Below are 19,401 nucleotides of genomic sequence, written 5' to 3' on the forward strand. Positions count from 1 at the left end.
TCTTCATAACAGTTCGTAACCCCAACACTGCATAAAGGGAAAAAAAACTACAGATTCAACAGCTTTTAGATTCGACTCGGACTTTGCTTTGATCTCATAGTCTTCAGATATCTGCCGAGAATTGTAATATTCTATTGCTTCTCAATGAACCTTTTGTCAATCTCACTTTGGGTTTCATTTTCCAATCGACAAATCCAGGAGGAATCAAGGAAAATTCCAACATTTTGCTGGTGGACTGGCTCAGGAGTTATGTGGACGCCTTTGGAGAGGTTCTGGACTGTCTTAGAGCGTGACAAGCCTTTCATCTGGGGTAGGTGGGACCTTTGAGCTCTCAGTCAGTCACTCATCAACCTGTTTTCTCTTATAGAGGCAGCACGGTTAGGAGAACCTGTTCCGTGGAAGAACATTCAAAACTAGATTTCAATGATTAAATCTGATTAAACGAGACTTCTGGAAAAATGTCAAACTAAAGATGTGAGAGTAGAATTGACTTACTTACTCAATAAATCAGTCCTGATTTCAAACACAAACCTAAGGAGTTTGACCTTTAACCTATCCATCTTTCATTTGGTTTTTATGTCATTATGTCACTTTGTGTTTTTTTAATCATTTATTTTGTTTGATTAAAGGTTTTATTTAGGTGTTTGTGCTGCATTTTGAAGAACAATTTGTCAGTTTGTTTTCTGAAAAAATCCCAAATATTAAGCTTGTCTTTCTTTTATGACTTGTTGTAAAAAGGTTCAGACAAACCAGGTCAAATGTCCTCACGATGATTACCTTTATTTTAAATTAAAATCAAACTGATTTTTTTGTACCTTGATGTGGATTCAAGTCTGCTAGTAGGAACTGAAGCTAAATTTAATTTCTAAAGCTGTTAAGTTAACGCATTTAACACTTGTGGGAAGGGGCCTCCCCTTAATGGAAACACATCTCCATGCGCGCGCGCGCAGACCATTGAGATCCAGATGATTCGTTGAGCCACAACACAAAAGGGCGTTTTGACGGACAAATTCTTCTCTTCACTTTGAGTTAAATTCCTTTGGATGGAGTTTAACGTAAGAGAGAAAACCTGTCGAGATGTGGTGGTTCATACGGAAAAGGTCTTGTTATAAACGTCTACAGTCTTGTGAGAAAATGCAAACTTCTGACTTAAAAGCAAAGCTGTCTCTTAGCACAACAATAAAGATCCGCCACCTCGTGTGGGCGCGTGCTGATGTTCGCACCTGAGAGCAGCACGCGCCCAGAAGGTGTCGGAAACTCGTGCGACGCAGATTTGCATAAAGACTCGCCAAGACCGCGTGAAACTCAACAAACGGCATCTTTTTTTCTTCTCCGCCTTTAGAAGAATCCAGGGAAAGCTGCGCGTAAAAGCGCAGAGAGCCGACGAAAACGTGAACCAAATGGCGAGGACGTGTCCGTGGGAACATGACGGAGCTCTCCTCCGTGACAAACGCTCAGTTATCCATCCTGACAGGTCATAAAAAGATCTGCTTTCCCACAGGGGCCTGCGCGACAAGTGCTAGGGAGCAAAAAATAAATAAAGGTTGGAGGAATTCCGTGCCCATAGATGACCAAATCCGTGCGCACAGATTTTTAAAATACGCTCTCGGCAGAGTTTGGAACGGTTATCGTAAAGAATCTTCCTTGTAATGTGTTCTTATTAAAGGATGTTACTCAACTGGGCCAACAAGATCTGTGCGCATGGATTGATTCGCAGTTAAAATATATTTACGCGCGGAATTCCACTGATTGTATTTCACCTCCCTGAGACGACCAAACACTAGAAGTTCAAAACATAAAATAAAACATTCGCCTTGTTTTACGTTAACTGTTCATTTCGAGTGTAGAAGAGAAACCGTTTATTTTTTAACTCTCTATTTGAAAGATAAACTCAACGAAGACAAATGTGTTCCAACAGAAAAATACTTTAATTTCTTTTTGTGACGCTTTGTCCTTAATTTTATGCGCGAGGCAAATGTTCTGGCACGAAACTTTTCCCGTCTGCCACTGAAACACACGTGTGACTGTGGGAGCGTGTCTTCGGGCGCTTTCTCCTCGCTGGGATGCGGACGTGGGCGTGGCTTTATTACCTGTGAAAAGTCATACTTGCCCCAGAAAGTGTGCGCCCCTTTTCCCACGGAAAAAGTCTCAGGCTCAACAATAGACACTAAACCTTTACAGATTATTGTCAGAATAAAAAGAAAAAAAAAAAAAAAACGAAGCAAACAAACAAAAACACGTTTTTCATCGTTTGGAAATGTATATTGTGAACTGTAAAGATTATTTGAATGAGTTGATTTGGCTCACATCATTCAATATATTATTGATGTATAAACATTCTTGAAATCAACAACACCAGTCAGATTATTGCAATAATCAGATCTGTTGGCGATTCATTTATGTCTTTGATTTTCTGCAGTTTTCTCCCTCATCTGGCCCCAGTTGGAGATTCGCTGCATTTCTATCTGTGTTTCTGCTTTCTTTTGCGCACCCCCCCCCCCCCCCCCCCCCCGAAGAAAAACAGAATTTTAATCCTGCAAGTTCTACAGCCTGTTTCCCTATAGCTGTTATTCCAGACAAATAGAAAAGTTGTCAAACATAAGAGAAACACCAGTATGCTTGGGACTTTTTTAATTAAAACAAATGATATTATTGAGATAAATTGATGTACCATAAGGAAATTATCCAGTTTTGAACAAATCTATAATAAAACTTCTACTGTCAGATAAGGAAATCCGATTGTCCGGTTTGCTGAATCTGACAATTCCAGAGATCAGTTTACTTGGTGTATACGCGCACATGGCTGATGTTTTGCTGGAATAGGAAGTGATGCTCCTGCTGGGGTGCGTCTTCAGCCTCTTAAAAATGCAAAGTCAGCATGAAGTTTACAGCGCAGTCGTTGTGCACGCGCAGGGAAAGGCGGATTGACCTTTAATGATGATCGAATCCAAGCGGGTCATAAAAGCATAAACAGACGGGTTTTCCCACGAGAACAGACTGAAGGTCTGCAGTGGAACAGCCACAGCCGGAAATGAAACAAACCCAAAAAGTTATAAAAAATTCAGACTAAGTGCAGCCGATTTTTTTTTTTAAATGTTTGTTCAAGTTTATTCCATAGACTGACAACCAAACATCTTAAAATATAAAGTTCTCGTCTGTACAGCATGAAAATGAACCTTTTTATGTTTGAAGACTATACGGTGGCTGTTAAAGGAAAAGTTTGACAGAGATCTGTGAGGTAATTTTGAAAGGCTTCAAAGGCGGGAACACACAAACAAAACGTCATCACCATGACAACAGGCGGATGCTCCAGCATGTCTGTTTAAAAAAGAACTATTGGGGATTAAGTTAGATTTTTACCTATAGGTTAAGAAATCCAACATCTTTAAACAAATGTCAGTAGAAGCAAAAGAAAAGTGAATGTTTATAACTGGCAAATGGAAATTAAACATTTGCTTTAATCAAAAGAGAAAAAAGAGACATTTACTTTTATTGTAATCTGAAGGCTAAAAGCATGTTTTCCTCTTAACTGTTTATGTTTTTTCCACAACAGTTTAAGTTCCTTTCTATTTGAAAATGTTCCTTTTCCCCTTGAAAAAAAATGAATACTTGATTTATAGCATCAGCAAATGCCCGAGTAATAAAAAATGTATAAACATTTCCTGTTTAATAAATCATTACTTACATATTTTTAGATGTACATATTTTAGCGACGTTTTATCTTTTAACTCCTATTTCTTATTATATTTCTAAATCCTAACTAATTTTTATCAAGTATTAAATATTATTTTATCCTTTTAATCCACTATCTATCTATCTATCTATCTATCTATCTATCTATCTATCTATCTATCTATCTATCTATCTATCTATCTATCTATCTATCTATCTACCTACCTACCTACCTACCTACCTACCTACCTACCTACCTACCTACCTACCTACCTACCTACCTACCTACCTACCTACCTACCTACCTACCTACCTACCTACCTACCTATCTATCTATCTATCCATCCATCCATCCGTCCATCCTTCCATTTATAAATAGAATTATGACGATATTTGCCTGTTTTTTTTATGAATACAGCAAAAAGTGAAACATTTGACAATAAAAAAGACAAATGAAGGTGTCGGGTGGCTTTTGCTGATCTGTGAATAAATGTGAGGATGCACATCTATTTAGGGAGGAAAGAAGAAGACAAGAGCCATGATGGTTTTTCTTCTACGTTTATTTGGCGAGTTTTCATTATTTGAATCCGTGCCGATGGAATAACTGCTACAAAGAAAATCCAAGACTTTATTTGGGCTTTTCCTTTGAATAAATAACGGGTGGGTGTGTGTGTCCGTGAGTTTGAACTGCAGAAGATCCTGAGATGCGCCCGCAGGAAAAAAGGATCTGGAAAATCACCAAACGCGTTTTCATATAAACATATTTTTATTGTTTTTAAATGTAAAAAAAAAAGAAAAAGTACGGCTTCATTAATATAGAAAAGAGAAGAGTACTGCTTTATTATTATAAAAGAAGAATACTGCTCACCATAGGGAGACAACCAGAATAAATTAGTGTGCAAAACAGACAAGAATATATTCGGTGGATTTTTACGCAGAGCCACAGGTGTCAGTCGCGCGCGCTGATTTCTCCCCGCTGCTGCGTGACGCCTGTGAGTCATTTGGAGATGATGGCGCGCGCCCCGCGGAGGATGCTGCTCCAGAATACTCACCTGCTCGAGTCCGCGCGTGCCCGCTGGCTGCCTCACTGATTGATCTTGTTCAAAAGTTAGAGACGTGCTACAGGACAGAGGTTTGAACGGTATTTACAGGCCTTGGGTGGGGTTTTTCCCGTGAATGTTCCGTCACGACGCTGCTGAGTTCGGCTGGTTGGTGACCGGGTCAGGGCCAGGGCCTCCACAGAGTCTGGCTGAGAGGGCCGGACTGGGCCGAGCCGTCTTTGCTCGCTGCTCTCTCGTGTCTGTGAGGCTGCGCAGCTCTGGCTTGGCTTTGCTGGACGGGCGGCGCGCCGAAGACCTGCGCGCGCAACCTGTCCTTGGACTTCTGCCGCAGCTTCTGAAGGAGGGACCTCGTGTGCTGCAGGGAGCTGAAGGATCTGGTTTGGAGGCCGGAAGAATCAAAATCGGAACGAGCAAGGCGGGTGGAGAAGGTAGCATCCAGCGCAGGTCCCAGCCAGAGGCCCTTTCCCTGAGGGCCCAGGAACCGGGAGGCCCTCCGCAGGCAGGTGGAGAACCCATCCCGGAAGGACTGCTTCTGGCCACTTCTCGTCTGTTCTTTGGTGGTTTTCTGGAGGAAGATGACTGTGTGTTCCAGGATCTCAGCCTTTTCAACTCTGTGTTTAGGAGTGACCTGCGCGACAGCAGCAGCAGCGTGAATCAACGGATCATCAGCACGAGGACAGAAAAGCACCCAAAGTGGATCTGAACCGACCTGGTGAGGCTCCGGCAGAAGCATAGTCCTCAGTCTCTCCAGGCTGCGATTCATCCTCTCCCTGCGACGCTTCTCCACCTGAGATTTTAGTAACTAAAAGCAGGATGAAAGAATATGCACGGCCCAGATTTAAGGAAGCACAAATCAAACTTTACAGCTTCTCTAAAACACGATGATTTAAGCCAAAAAACAAACTTCCTGGATCAGCAACGATCCTTTCCGCATGAGCAGGGTTATTGTTTCCCAAAACCACTTACGGAACCTGCGCAGGCAGTGGAGTTACCTTTCTGTTGCTCGTCGATTCATCCTGATCTTGCAACAGCTTCATCCTGATGTGCAAGCTGTTTCCTCCCAGTCTGCAACTGGCTGGTCTCTGCTGCCCGCGGGGGGCTTTTACGTTCTCCCCGCCCCCACACCCCTCCTTCTGCCGCTGCAGGTGATAGAAAGGGGATCCAGCCTCCACCTTCCAAACTCCACCTCGGGTTCACTCTTTCTTTAGAAGAAAATCTGATTTTATACTAAAGAAATAATTCAAAGCGGAAATTGTGTCATTCTAAATCCAAACAAACAAATGGAATCAAAATGATGAGACGTGCGTAAAACAGTCTGCGCGTAAAAGTCTATGCTAAAAATAACATTTAGGAATGAAACTGAGGCTTGAATATGGAGTATATCTAATACTTTACTAAATATTTTCAGCTTTGGTCATGAAAAAGCTGATCGCCCGTTCCAGTTTTCCCGCAAATCGGTCAGAAAAAAAGGAAACTTCTGATCCGTTTCAAAGTTTAGAAAATCCCAAATAGATTGCAAGTCGTTTATACAGGCGGACGCAGTTTTCAAAAACTTTTAAAAATGTTTATTTCTTGTCAAGATGAAGCAACTTGAACTCAAATGTTTTGCCTCTGAGAGCGCATGAACTTCTGCGCGCCCTTTTCCATTTCCCACTGGACCGTGCCGTGCAGTTGGCGTCCTTACTCCGTCTTCCACGTTTTGAGCGCGTTGTTGCGTTTTCGACGAGTGCCCAGGTGTCTGTTTTGGCCCCTGCGCAGTTCCGCCCCGGCTGTGAACGCACATGTCACAGTTGTCCACGCGTGCCATTTGTTCCGCTGCCTCGTGCTCGCGCCGCCTTTGATGGCCCTTTGATCTAGCGGTGCACCGTGGGAAGGCGACAACGCGCACGCGACAGCTTTTGTCATTCCACCTTTTGGACCTGAAGGAGTCTCTGTGAGGAAGATGCAAAGGATTAACATCCTAAAGACTCCCAGAGGAGCATGAATGACAATCTGAAGTCCACACAACTGAGAAACTTCAGGCTTTTATCTTGAAAAGAACTTTTTTTTAAACTGAAATGTATATTTCAAAACTGCAGAAGGGCCACAATTTATATATTAGTATATTTATATATATTAATAGTATTTCCTCATCTGTTCCTGCATCCTACACCCGCATTCATTTGAATCTAAGCTACTTCTCTCAGTGAACTTTGTTTCATACATCAACGGTTCTGACAGCAAGAGAATATGACAGAAAGAAAAACGACCCATGGCTAAATCTAAGCTCATATAAGCTTCTTCAATACTTCTCTTGTACAAATTATTCCAATAAAGCCTCATCTGTGTTTTGATAATGATCTTTTTATGTGAGCAACACGCATCTCTGGAAAAGTAAAGTCCACAGTGGGGAAAAACACTCATCTCAAGGGTTAAAAACAGTCTTCCATTCCAACAATACATCAAAACACTCAAAATATGAAAAAAATGTCTTTCCTTTTATGATGGTCTCAAGGTTTTTCTAAACATTTTTTTGTTTTGGGATTTTTTTCCTTCTGAATTTTTAGGAAATGTTTGATTGTCAGCAAAGTCCTATATTTTTTATAAACTCCTGACGTTTTTGTTTAACCCAAATATCTTCTAAAAAAACGTTAATATTTTCAATAAAAAGTTGATTTGTGCTTTTTAGCCGATGATTTTTTACTTTAATTTGCTTTAATTATAGACCTTTTCAATGTTTGTGATGATGATTTGAAACAGTTTCTGTCTCAACAAACCGACCTTGTTTCTATTCTCATCATTTCTTCTGATTCCAGGACTTCCTTGACTGTAATAAGTCAAGCGGGCCACCAGGGGGCGGTGCAGCTGCCAGTTGGATTGGTGGTTTCCAAACATTCTTCGCCTTGTCTTTGGTGTGCGCTTTTAAGGTAACAACTTGGTGGGTTCATCAAGAGAAGCAGAGATTTTTCTTCTGCTCAGTTTATTTATTCCAGTCTGTAAGGAGTCCAGATCTGTCTGGAATCTCTGAAGGCTGTGGTGGAGCGGAGGACGCTGACCAAGCTCAAGAGTGTCCTGAAGGACACAATGGCTGTCCCTGCACATACAGAAAGTCCTTTAGACCCATTCCGTCCGTTCATTCATTTATAAAGTGTAGCTTTGAAATATTTACAATATCTAAATGATAGAAATGGTAATTTTTCTTTAAAATTTGAACTTCTTTTACTTTCAATAGGGGCACACAAAATCCTTTCAAAATAAAAGTGTCATAAGATTCTCCTGCTACAGCAGATTGACTTGATTTAAAAATGCAAACAAGTCAAGATAAAAATCACATTTTCTATCATTGACTTTGGTACATCCGTTTTAAATATATATACACATATTTATATATATAAAAATATAAATAAACAGAATGCATTTATATAACTTAAAGAGCAACTAGACGCTGTTGTGCAGCAGAAGTTAAGAAAATGTTCTCTAACCTTATTTTAAAAACAACCCACTTTGACCAAACCTTTTATCATCATCTTGATCAGCTTCAAATCCCTGCTGGGACTTTTCTGTGTTGTGGAGTCCTTCGTTCACGCGTGGATTTTCTCCTCCCACAGTCCAAAATGGTTTTCATGGGTTAACTGCTTTCTCTAATGACCTCTTAGGCGTGTTTGTGTGTGAGTGTGTGGCCCCGCAACAGACTGGCGACCCGTTCGGGGTGAACCCCGCCTTCACTCAACAGTAGCTTGGATAGACTCCAGTGACCCCGTGACCCTGAAAGAGATTCGCTGGGTTCTAAAGATGGATAGAACGGCCAAAACTTAAAGAACTTCAACAAATAAACGGAAACCACAAAATCCTTTACTTATCTCAATTATTAGCATTTTCCTTGTGCACCTAATGTTTTGTTCTCCTGCTTTCTATATTTCTCTTGTTAATTCTTAAATGCTTTTTAAATGACATGTTGGTTTATGCTTTTTTTAATGTATTTATGGAGCCTTGTGTGACGAGTAAACGGAGGGCTGAGCAATTTCCCTGGAGATCCCTGACCCGACCCCCACAGAGCAGGTCTGGGATCAGCTGAAGCGGGAACAGGATGATTGTTTACGCCCCCCCATCCCATATAGTGACCCGGCAGAACTGTGGGAGAGTGGAGCGCCTCAGACCATCAGGAGCACAGTGAGGAGCAGGAGGCGTCACTGTCAAGACGGTGGAAATGCCTGCTACTGATGTGGTCAATGTTCCTTATTTGGGTATTTCCTTATTATTGTCTTCATATTTGGGGTAATAAATATCAAACGATAGAAAATTCTGCCTCTTCTCATTCATTCCGAGTAAAAATAAAGGAAACTTTTACGTATTTTCTTAAAAATTCACACCAAATAGAAAAAAATACTTCTGGAAATAACAATATCCCTAACTTCTTGTGTTCCTTTTTGATATAAATGGTCAAAAATGTTGAGAGAAATCCTTTGAAAAGGGCATCGAGGTCATGAAAATCTGGATTCTCACGTGTGTCGACGTCTGAAAGCAAAGCAGCCTGTGAAAACAGAGTTTATTGTAAAAGAGGTAGAGAGAATACAGGTGTTTCACTGTACAGAATAGGACAGCACTGTTGAGACACTCATTCAGAACGCTCCCACCGTGGACTCCAGCACGCCGCACTCGCCTGACGGGGACACGCCGCCGCCGCCGTACAAAAACAGCAAAGGAAAACACACAGAAGAAACACACAAAGTCTTTGGATTTTCTCTATTGCCCTCTCATTCGCTAACTCTTTTCCGACCCATTCACTAATAATAAAACCAATAATATTAATAATGATATAGTGTGCTAAAACATGGATAATGCAGCCCCGCCCCTTTCCCCCCTGACCACAAAAACATCTCAGTAACATGTCATATTAGTGGAAATCAAACGCACAGTCCCATAATAAAACCACACCTGCATGCACGTGCGCACGCCTTTGCTCAGGCAGCGGAAATGAGCGGAAAAAAACAACAAAAAAACCAACAACACTTAAAACCAAACAAACGATTTACAACAACAACCGCAGCCCGGCGGGGCGTGTGGTGTCATTCCTTCTGTCCCTTCCTCAATCTTTCCGTCGCTGTCGTTCTGTGCCGGTGGGCGGGGCCATCAGTCGGAGTTGTCCGAGCGGTCGCTGTGTGGGGAGGGCGGGGGCGAGCTCCGACCGGGCCAGTTTCCGTTGTGCTGCGGAGGAGAGGAGGAGTCAGACGTAAAGCCTTCATGACATCATCGCCTGAGCGCCGGAGCGCAGCGCCAGCTGCTCAGACGAGGAGGGGGCTTGATCTTTAGGCGGCCGCTCCAACGGGATCACATGACTGCGTTCGTGCACATTTCAGCGCAGAATTCACTATTTAGGAGGGAGGGAATAGAGTAAAACGTTTTTCTTTCTTTCTTTCTTTCTTTTCCCTTCAGGGGTCAAAGGTTAAATCAGCTTCCTCCATCTAAGCCTGTCTTCTGTGTCCTCCCCTCTAACACCAGCTACCTTCATGTCGTCCAACACTTTCTTCTTCTTACATTTTCCTCCTCTCCCTCTTTCACCAACAGTAGTCCCGTTTCCACCGGCACCCTGTTGGTGAAAGCATCGACGGCGGTCATGGTTCCTTCCTGACACAACCATCTGGACGTATCCAGGCTTGGGACAGGCACAATGGCCCTCATGGCTACATGATTTTATTGAATCTTCCATTTCTGTCAAATATTTGCAGCCGGTTTATACTTCGACTCTGTGATGTACGTTTTCCCCTAAACGTCAAAGTGGATGCTGACAAACTTTAGCTGCGTCCGACTTTCAGAGTGAGGGCTAAATAAGGCAACGTAAAAATAACACAACCGTCACAAAACTGATTTTCTAAATTTAATATTAAACATGAATCCAGATATACTATCAGTACAGGTGTAACATTAGAGAGACAGTCGCAGTGTAAACTGTCGCAGTTCAATAAATCCATATTTCAGGGAAAAACTCCTGGTTTTGTCTGAAAAAAGGCAGATTTATTTTTTTTTTGAAGGCGAAGACTTCCTCGCTGGTTCTTTTCTCCCCAAAGAAACTTTAAAAACGTCTTTGTTTTTTAGTAACTTTGTCAGTTTGAGGCTGTTCTTTTAGCGGTCAGAGAAGCCGTTTTGACAAGGCGGTAAAAGTATTTCAGACACGTGAAAAGGCGAAAGCGTCAACAGTGACGACCGAATCTGGTAGTTTTCCAAAATAAAACATCCTTTAGAATTAGAAAAGCAAAATATTGGAAAATAATCAAAGTTACTGTATTTGTTTGTTTCGTTTTTTGTCTGCGTCCTGGTACTAAGTCATCCACAGCGCCGTAGCGGTCTGCACCTCGGGGGTTAGAGTCTAGAGTTTAGATTCAAATGAAAGTTGTGTTTACGCTGGCGTCAGCATGTGTTGTCTGGACACTGAACGTCTCCTGTGATGTGTGGATGTGCGCCTTTAAGTGTTTACGTTTACAAGGGATGTGGGAGGAGCTTACAGTGTTGCTTCTGGTAAAGTTAGAATTAGAGTCTTAACATAAAAGCTGCTCTCCCGGGATTATAAAGTCCACAGTCTGGATAACAACCCAGAGCTTTTGCTTCTCTCGCGGACGCAGATCCTGAGCGGCGGGTCCGTACCTGGCCTCCCATCTGGTATGCAGACTGCTCTCCATTCACACCTGGAACCCCGAGGAACATGTCAGCCGAGCCGGATAGGGAGAAGGAGCCGGACCCTGGAGAGAGACACGTGGCGTCCACATTAAGCAAACCCTGCAGGCAGAACACCGTTTCCTACAGCGAGCACCGCCTGCAGGGCGGAGGGAATAAGAACGGGGGTCCCCCTCCCCACCTGTGGAGTTGGGGGTGTGCGGAGAGTCCTCGCCCTGCCGGGCCCCCAGGGCCGTCTTCATGGCATACAGGTTGGCCTCTTCCTGGAACTTGCCGATGTTTTTTTTGTAGCGGATCCTCTTGTTGCCGAACCAGTTGGAGACCTGGAGAAAGAAATGAATCAAGTCTTTCTTGTGTTTTCTTTTGAGCACAGAATATTCTTCGTTTAACTACAGGCCCTTCTTTTGGCAGCAGGTTCTAAATAAAGCTCTGATATTTTGAAGACAGGGCATCTTTGTGTTGATCACCTGGGAGACGGTGATTCCACACTGTTTGGCGAGCTCCTCTTTGGCTTCTTCGCTGGGGTACGGGTTGGACAGGTGGGAGTAGAAGTACTCATTCAGGACCTCTGTGGCCTGTTTGCTGAAATTGCGTCGCTTGCGTCTGATGAGAATAAAAGTAAACTAAGTAAACAAAGAGGACTTTCTCTCCGTATATAAATAAGATGAAAATCCAAAAGAACAGAACCAAACAAATATCAGGAAAAGTGCAAACTCCAACGCTGAAGCGCGGCTGACCTGGCGTCCAGGAAGCGGGACCTGAGGATCATGACGGCCTCACAGGTGCTCTGCTTCAGCTGCGTTTGGATGGAGCTGAACTTGCGGTGGATGATGGCCACCATGCGCTCAATCTCCCGCGGCGTGACGGGCCGCGTGCGTGACTGCTCCCGCAGCAAGTTCATCACGTGCGTGGTGAACTCGGTGCACGCCTGCGCGAAGGAGGAAGAGGAGCAGACAGGAATCAGACACACAACAAAACGTTGTGTCTGTTTGCAGATTTCCCAATAGAAGGAAAACATTTGTGACGTTCCCATCAGAGGCCATTAAAGCTTCAGTTTGAGTGTTTGATCACTTCAGTGGAAAACAAACAAGGGGTTAAATCATTGCTGCCAACTGAAATCAGACTCATGATGTCAGATTTGATTCCTGACGAGTCGTGGGTCTGGATGAACTCATCCAGAACTGCTACCGTTTAAAAGAAAAAGGAAAGATATGTTCGACTGGAGCCGTGTGCACCTGAAACCACCTTAGTTAAGGCCATAACGGCGTCCTCCTCTTTAACCTCCTCTGTGATTCATGAGTGGAAGTAGAGAATCCACTGGACTGATGCAAACAGATCCAGGAAATTGTGTTTGTCCGCTAAGTCTATCAGATCTCACTCTGTCTTTGTTTTTTATTGTTTTGATTTCTTCCTCCTGTTTAAGAAAATGAATGAACCCTTTAACCCCAGAGCTGCAGCTCCAGTCTTTGAACTACCACAACTCCTCAACCGTTTACACAACTAACGTAGTTCCAGTGGATTCTGAAGTGGAGAGAAGCAGCCTTGCGCTGCTGTGCAACACTTTGCAGGAGTGAAGTCTTTATGCGATCGGTGTAACCCCACTGATTCTGACGCAGAAAAAAACAGGTTGATTATCAGCTTTTCACGCTTTTCTCTGAACCAGAATCAGCGGGTCGATGCGTGAACGGACAGTCATGGGAGATCAAAGAGCGTTTGTCATTTAGTGTCCGGTGTTAAAGCCTTAAAAGACGTGGTGGTTTCAACAGTTCTTGTGTTTTGTTTAGATGTTTCAGTTATGTGAACAAATCTGTCAAATATTCTGTTAGAGAGAAGCTTTCCAACCCCGCTGCAGAACAAGAACAGGCTGGTTGGGTGCTGACATGGACCAAGCTGGAACCAACCAACAACTTACATGCAGCTTGTTTAGTTGTGCAGTAAAGCGTGTTTTAAGGTTTGACAACATATCTCAGAGCTTAAGGTTCAACAACAGGGAAAGAAATGTGCTCCTGAGCTAACATGCCAGCGGATTACGCTCCTGCAGGGCAGCTTTAGTTCAGGCAAGCGTGTACAGGCAAAATCAGAGCTCTGCTCCTGTTGCGACACGGTACCTGCTCATACTTCTCCAGCTCAGTGTGGTAGATACTGCGAATCTGGCTCAACTTGCTTTTGTAGTCGGAGTGCTCGAGCGAGCTATCGGGAGACATCCCGCCTGAGCTGGTGGCCGCAGAGACGGCGGCGGCCGCCCCGCCGCCCTTCTCTGGCCCCGCGACGCCCTCCGCCAGCAGCATGTTGTCCAAACGCACCAGCTGAGGATCCTGAGGCTCCTCCTCCTGCGTGTTCCTCATGGACAGGCCTGTCAACGAAACAAAGAAACGGCTCAGAGCTTTACCTCCACACGGAGAACGTCTTCCCTCTTTCTACACTGGGAAATGTTTGCTGGTTTTATTCATTCTACAAAGAAATTCTTTTTTCTCAACAAGAAGGAGACACTCTCACAAAAAATAAAAAAGCTGAGCATAGCATAGCTTCTACATGCAGAGAAACAGAAAAGAAATAAGATTTGGTTTTAAATAATTATAATAATAATTGATACTTTATTTATCCCACAATGGGGAAATTCGACTTCGCATTTTGACCCATCCCCTGGGGGGAGGGGGGAGCTGCAGACTAGCCCTGCTTGGGGGGCTGACAGTTTGAGAGCAGGGATCGATCCGCCAACCCTTCAGTTGTTGGACGACCTGCTCTACCGCCTGAGCTAAACTGCCGCCAAAGACTCACTCTAAGGAAATTGGTGGTTTTGCTGTTTTTGACATGCTTTTCATGTTTTTTTGGAGGACCTATATACATAAAATTAAGCTTAAAATTGCATTGCATTGTAATTTTATTTAAATTGCTGTGTATCAGGAGCAGAAGACCTGTCATCTGGCTCTAAACTGTACGGCTGGATAGCTCCAATACTGCTCACCATAATGTTAGGTTGGGGGTGTGGGGGGCTGTAAGCTAGCAGGAGAGAGTGTAAACAGAGAACTCTCAGTTTTGGATAAAGGAAAGGGGTAGGGGGGTTGGTTTGCACCAATAGTCCCAGTCCTAACTCAGAGGTGAATATGTAAAGAGCTACTGCTGCTCTGCAGAAACTAAGCCCTAAAAAAACGGCACAGTTTAAAAAAAAAACACATTTTGGCTAAAAACGACAAAATCAAAATGAAAAGACCCCTGGGAACGTTTGGAAAATAGGATGATCCTGGTGGGTCTTTAAGCTTTCACTTCAACAGTAATTCAGAGATTTTGATTTCCACCCCAATCAGACCTCCTTTGAGCCTGTTATTGTTTCCTGACCTGTTCTCATTAACCTGTAGCTATGTTTCCCCCCTAAATGCATTTAGGTTCAATACCTTTAGTTTATTCCAGTGAGATTCTCTGTTTTAAAGTCATGCAGCATCTGCTATGGAGTTTTAAAGCGCTATAAAGTAAAGTTATAGCCTGGTGGTTCACCAACAAGTGCAAATAAAGTGGTTTTTGTTTTGTTTTGTTTGGCAATCAAGAACAAGAATAAGAAATTAAAACAGGTGCAAAGATTAGCTGTTGTAGCTAGTAAAGTTCTTTAATTTTAATTAAAGATCCGTTAGTTATCGTCTCTTTAATCATTTTATAATGATATAATCTGGTAAAGGTGACAGTCAAAATGAGAAGCATAAACTGTCCCCACCTTTTTAACTCGGAGGCTAACATGTTTATTTGGTTAGCTGCTACTATCTGACAGCTTATATTTAAAGATACTGACAACCAAAGCCCTTGGTGTGTGCGCGTGCGTAGGCATTCATCTTGTTAATCCGTGCATTGACTTGCGATGACACAATGTCAACGCCGTGTAATAAAGCGCTCTCATGGCCGGGTAACAAGGGGCAACACAGGCCACACGAACATCCGTGTCTCCCACCAGCGTCCACGTACCCGTTTTTTCCTTGATCTCGCACAAGACGCTGAACAGTGCGGGCTTCATCCGGTGACAATTGAGTGCGTGTTTCCTGCAGCACACGGAGAAATCCAGTTTAAGTTCGCAGAAAGCCCACAAACAAAGTGACAGCATGTGAGTTGACCAAAACAAAAACACGGACTGTGGTGACGGACCTGCTGCCTTAAGCTAGGGTAATTTAGCCCCCCGTTAGCTCCTTGCTAGCTTAGCTAAGACATTGATAACAACTGAAATGTACGCCAGGTACGATTATAATTTCTCAAAATATTTTCTATATGGTAAAAGTTTCTTAATCTTAACATGCATGGGACGTGTTGTTGACGTTTACGTTATAGAAATCTGAACGTAGCTTTAGCTTGTTAGCCTTGGTTGAGTTAGCTTAGCATGCTAACAAAGGTAGAAATAATACAATCACAGCTGAAGAGGAATAAAGGGGTACAAAAGACAACAACATGAAAATGAAAAGACGTATATTGACAGAAAATATTTATTTTGATGTTAAAAAAAGACATAACATATACAACTTTGTTTTTCTGTGATTGTTAGGTTGTTAGCGTAAAATCTAAACAATAGGGTGAAGTTTGGGAAACTTTGCCCCGAGCAGAGGAGTCAAAACAAAAAATAGTTTTGAGCATTAAAATGTCGGAAAAAAACACGACAAAGCCGTCACTAACTTTGCTTGTGCCTCGTCCAAACTTTGGTCGGTGATAGTCATAATTTGCTGCAGAATGTCGCCAATATCCCTCCGGGTCTCATGTCCGTTTTCTGTTCCATCGAGGCCCGGCTCCGCTCCGTCCGACCGGTGCTGGTGGACCGAGTTGAGTGAATGCATCCCGGGGTGGCCGCTCACTCCCAGTCCCCTGCCGTTGGATGGCCCGTTGCCCGTCAGCGGCTGCTGCTGCAACATCTCAGAGCGACGCACAGGAGCGACGACTGCTGCCCAACTGCGCTCACGCACTCAGAGGGCAGGCCGATCCGAGGCATCGCGCAGAGCAGGGGCCCCTAGCGACTGACGGCGAAAGGTACAGGGCGCGCGCGCGCGCGCCGCTGCTTCAGGAAACCGCACAGCATCTGCGCGCGCGCTGCACATCCACCAAGCACAAGCGTGTGTGTGTGTGTGTGTGTGTGTGAACAGCGCGACTAGACACTAGAAGTTAAAAGCAGACAGTCCAGACTGAATTTGCCTTAAAGTTAAACTAGTGGGGTAAACAAACAAACAAACAACAAAAAAGTGTTCAGCCAGTTTATGCAGAGGGACAGACTGACATTCACCCGCTTGTCTGTCTACACGTTTCAGTTTGAGATCAACAGGATGTGTGCCAAAACCACAGTGGTGTCAGAGGAGCCCTGCGCCTGTTTCAGCATGTTGCAGTTTGCTCTGACTGTGCTGCAGTTAAAGTAACAGCTGCCCACATCTGAGCCCCGCTCTGTGGAGGGTTTGTCTGACAGCGCACCAATGGCAGAGCAGTTTCTTTCTGCTCTTCACCGCTCAGGGCAGCTCCAGCCTTCAGACGTGTGGTTACAGGGGTGGGCTGTAACAAGAGGAACAGGAAGAGAAGTGATAGAGAAGCGAGGCAGACAGAGGGGGTAAGAGCTTGTCACGTCGGTATGTGAAACTCCTCTTAGCAGGTTTTGGTTTTTTTTTTTGGTCAGGGTAAAGGGCAAGTGACGAGTCAGAAATGCTGCTTTCCGTCTGTGGTGACTTCGAGAGATGATGTTACGAGGGGATAAAGAGTAAAAGACAAAGGTAAGAGCTAAATTACCGTGTTTTCCTGATTATGTGGCAGTCAAAGCAGACTTTAGTGAGAAAAAAAACAGAAAAAAATCTCTGTTTATGAGAGAGTCTCATGGATTTCTGGCAAAATATGAAATGTAAATGCTCACCGAGCAATAAAACGGGACTTTTTATGAACAGAAATACTCTAACAGTGACATTTAGAGGCTCTGCCTAAACATCTGCATTCACCATGGCAAAACCTGCTCGACGGGTTTTTCTCATTTCCTCCGGGAGAAAAACACAGCTTTTGTGTCATGTTGTACTCCGAAGAGGTGGAAAACAGAGCGAGCCCTGAGTTTGTTTTCTTCTCAGGCACCACTTCTTCACACCCAAGGACTGCACGGAGTCGAAATGACCGAACGGGAGCTGCTGGAGCCTCTCATCATTGTCGAGGACGAAGACATAAGCGTGGCTGTCTCAGACAGAGACACGGCAGCCTCACCGAGCGGCGCCGAGGCGCCTGCTCACAAAGAGAAAGAGGAACACTCAGACGCCGGAGCCATGCCTGTCAAAGGGCAAAGTTTGGAGACGCAGCAAAGAGCCACCGAGGAGGGCCAGTCGAGGGAGGACAAAGAGGAATATGTGAACAAAAATGAAGATCTGAGCCGAGCTGGAAGTGAGGGACAGATGCAAAAAGAGGGCAACCCTCAAGAAAACCAGAGAGAGGAGAAGGAGAAGGGGTTAACCTCCACTGAGCAACAGCCTGAAGAGGAAGAGAAGCTAAAAGACCTCAAAGAGGTTGGTGTTCTGACTCCCTCACGTTACTTCTGCGGTGAATCAGTTAGAAGGTCAAAGCGAGAAGGAAGAGTTTGTTTGGAAAGTGCTGGCTCGACCGAACAAAAACAGCGTGTTTTGTGTCGCTGCGTGGGAGTGCTGGGGTGGGGGTGACTTCTTTTTGCATGCCAACAAAGAGTTTGTGCCACTCACTCAGAAACCACTCTGTCCCTGCCACCCACCCACAGGCTCACCGGTTAACCCCCGAGTTCCCGGAGGCGCTGTACGAGCTGCTTTGCACCCTTCAGGAGGGGAGGCGGCTCAACGACCAGCGCTGCTCCTTCAGCATGGAGAAGGGCATCGGGAGGAGGAGGTGCCACTCCGAGCCCAACGCCTCCAGGCCAGCACCCAGAGGTAGGAACCGTTCCAGAGTGCGTTTTGAAGGGATGAGGGTGATGAAGGCTCAGCTGTCTGCTTCTTCTCCCCAGTCACTTTTTCCTCGATGACCTCACTGCAGAAGGAGGAGTTTTTTGATCTGGTCGCCACCACTCAAGCCCGCCGGCTAAACGACCAGCGAGCCCAGCTGCAGAGCTCCCTCCCGTCAAAACAAAAGTCGCGGAGCTTCAGAGGCAGCTTGAGGCAGCTATCTTTGAAGAGACCCGCCCCGGTCGTTGCCCCCGCCCCAGCCGCTGCTCCTAAAGACGATCTGTACGACATGATTCTGACCCGACAGGTAAGCGGCCTCAAAACCTGAGCTCAGGCGTTCTGTTTGAAAGTCTCGGAAACATCTGACTGCGTTTCCTCGTCAGGCTCAGGGCAGGCTGGAGGACCAGCGCAGCAGAGCTCCAGGCCCCATGGACGACGAGGACTTCTTCTCGCTGCTCCTGAGGGTTCAGGGGGGGCGCATGGACGAGCAGAGGACTGTACTTCCACTCTTGTTGAAAACCTGAGACAAAAACAGAAACGTCGCAGCGACTGATTGTTGTGGCTTTGATTTCCTGTTTAGAATTTCCTTTTTTAACCCTGATGATGCTTTCTGCTGGAGATGCCTCGAATGTTAATCAGTGTTATTGTAAAAACGCTAAAGTTTAGAGCTTAAAATGTGACCCGCTCCTGATAAAAAGTTGACTTTGAGTTTGTTTTTTTGTCTTTGCCGGTGAGCGGCAGATGTGCTTGGCTGGTTTTTGTTGGAACCAGCGAGCTGTGGAGCGGCTGCTGCCATGCAGACCGTGGAACTGATCTCCTCTGTTATTTGTGCAGCCAAAGCACTGATCAGACACACTGGACTGGTGATCAGAGATTACAACAGGAGTCAGATCACGCAGAGCTTGACTGTACACAACAGTCCTTCTCCAGAATAAACTATTTCTGAATATTCATTTGTTTTATACATTTTTTTATATTCTAGTGGTGGGAAACTGGTTAAAAATGGATGTCCTTATAGGAGAATTTCCCATCAGTGAGCAGTATGATTGTAAAACTTCACTCTGACCATAAATAAAAGTGTTCACACAGGAACAGAACTAAAGATAAACCTTTGATACACATGAATCATT

At 44.4% G+C, this 19,401-nt stretch overlaps 3 protein-coding genes across 4 annotated transcripts; 1 reads left to right on the plus strand and 2 right to left on the minus strand.

Annotated features, from left to right (window-relative positions):
- Window positions 1–4,870: 4,870 nt before the first annotated feature.
- LOC100049436 (Her7) lies at window positions 4,871–5,795 on the minus strand. Of its 2 annotated transcripts, NM_001104810.1 has the most exons (3): window positions 5,726–5,770; window positions 5,443–5,535; window positions 4,894–5,361 (listed from the first exon to the last, which is right to left on the minus strand). In NM_001104810.1, exons 1-3 carry the CDS (start codon window positions 5,768–5,770, stop codon window positions 4,894–4,896), a joined length of 606 nt encoding a protein of 201 aa, NP_001098280.1. The 2 variants fall into 2 exon arrangements, with proteins under 2 accessions (XP_023819573.1, NP_001098280.1); XM_023963805.1 differs by having other exon boundaries at window positions 4,871–5,535; window positions 5,726–5,795.
- A 3,445-nt stretch (window positions 5,796–9,240) lies between these two features.
- Window positions 9,241–16,815, minus strand: LOC101172525 (pre-B-cell leukemia transcription factor 1). Its single transcript, XM_004078372.3, has 8 exons — window positions 16,029–16,815; window positions 15,333–15,406; window positions 13,490–13,734; window positions 12,119–12,309; window positions 11,849–11,984; window positions 11,563–11,704; window positions 11,352–11,446; window positions 9,241–9,917 (listed from the first exon to the last, which is right to left on the minus strand). Exons 1-8 carry the CDS (start codon window positions 16,259–16,261, stop codon window positions 9,843–9,845), a joined length of 1,191 nt encoding a protein of 396 aa, XP_004078420.1. The 5' UTR covers window positions 16,262–16,815; the 3' UTR covers window positions 9,241–9,842.
- An 88-nt stretch (window positions 16,816–16,903) lies between these two features.
- On the plus strand, window positions 16,904–19,368 carry LOC101172763 (G-protein-signaling modulator 1). The gene is made up of 5 exons (XM_004078373.4): window positions 16,904–17,101; window positions 17,444–17,869; window positions 18,094–18,259; window positions 18,334–18,578; window positions 18,655–19,368. The coding sequence occupies exons 2-5, from the start codon at window positions 17,483–17,485 to the stop codon at window positions 18,793–18,795; spliced, it is 939 nt and encodes a 312-aa protein (XP_004078421.1). The 5' UTR covers window positions 16,904–17,101; window positions 17,444–17,482; the 3' UTR covers window positions 18,796–19,368.
- The last annotated feature ends 33 nt before the right edge of the window (window positions 19,369–19,401 follow it).

This window comes from Oryzias latipes, chromosome 16 (assembly GCF_002234675.1).
Source record: "Oryzias latipes chromosome 16, ASM223467v1".
Lineage (NCBI taxonomy): Eukaryota > Metazoa > Chordata > Actinopteri > Beloniformes > Adrianichthyidae > Oryzias > Oryzias latipes.

Excerpts from the sequence above, each read along its gene's own strand:
- LOC100049436 (XM_023963805.1), bottom strand. The coding sequence starts at position 5,770 with ATGAAGCTGTTGCAAGATCAGGATGAATCGACGAGCAACAGAAAG. Across the intron at positions 5,536-5,725 it reads AATCGACGAGCAACAGAAAG|TTACTAAAATCTCAGGTGGA; the intron begins GTAACTCCACTG and ends TCCTGCTTTTAG.
- LOC101172525 (XM_004078372.3), bottom strand. The coding sequence starts at position 16,261 with ATGTTGCAGCAGCAGCCGCTGACGGGCAACGGGCCATCCAACGGCAGG. Across the intron at positions 11,705-11,848 it reads GTGGAATCACCGTCTCCCAG|GTCTCCAACTGGTTCGGCAA; the intron begins GTGATCAACACA and ends TTCTTTCTCCAG. Across the intron at positions 9,918-11,351 it reads CATACCAGATGGGAGGCCAG|CACAACGGAAACTGGCCCGG; the intron begins GTACGGACCCGC and ends TCTCCTCCGCAG.
- LOC101172763 (XM_004078373.4), top strand. The coding sequence starts at position 17,483 with ATGACCGAACGGGAGCTGCTGGAGCCTCTCATCATTGTCGAGGACGAA. Across the intron at positions 17,870-18,093 it reads AGCTAAAAGACCTCAAAGAG|GCTCACCGGTTAACCCCCGA; the intron begins GTTGGTGTTCTG and ends ACCCACCCACAG. Across the intron at positions 18,579-18,654 it reads ACATGATTCTGACCCGACAG|GCTCAGGGCAGGCTGGAGGA; the intron begins GTAAGCGGCCTC and ends TTTCCTCGTCAG.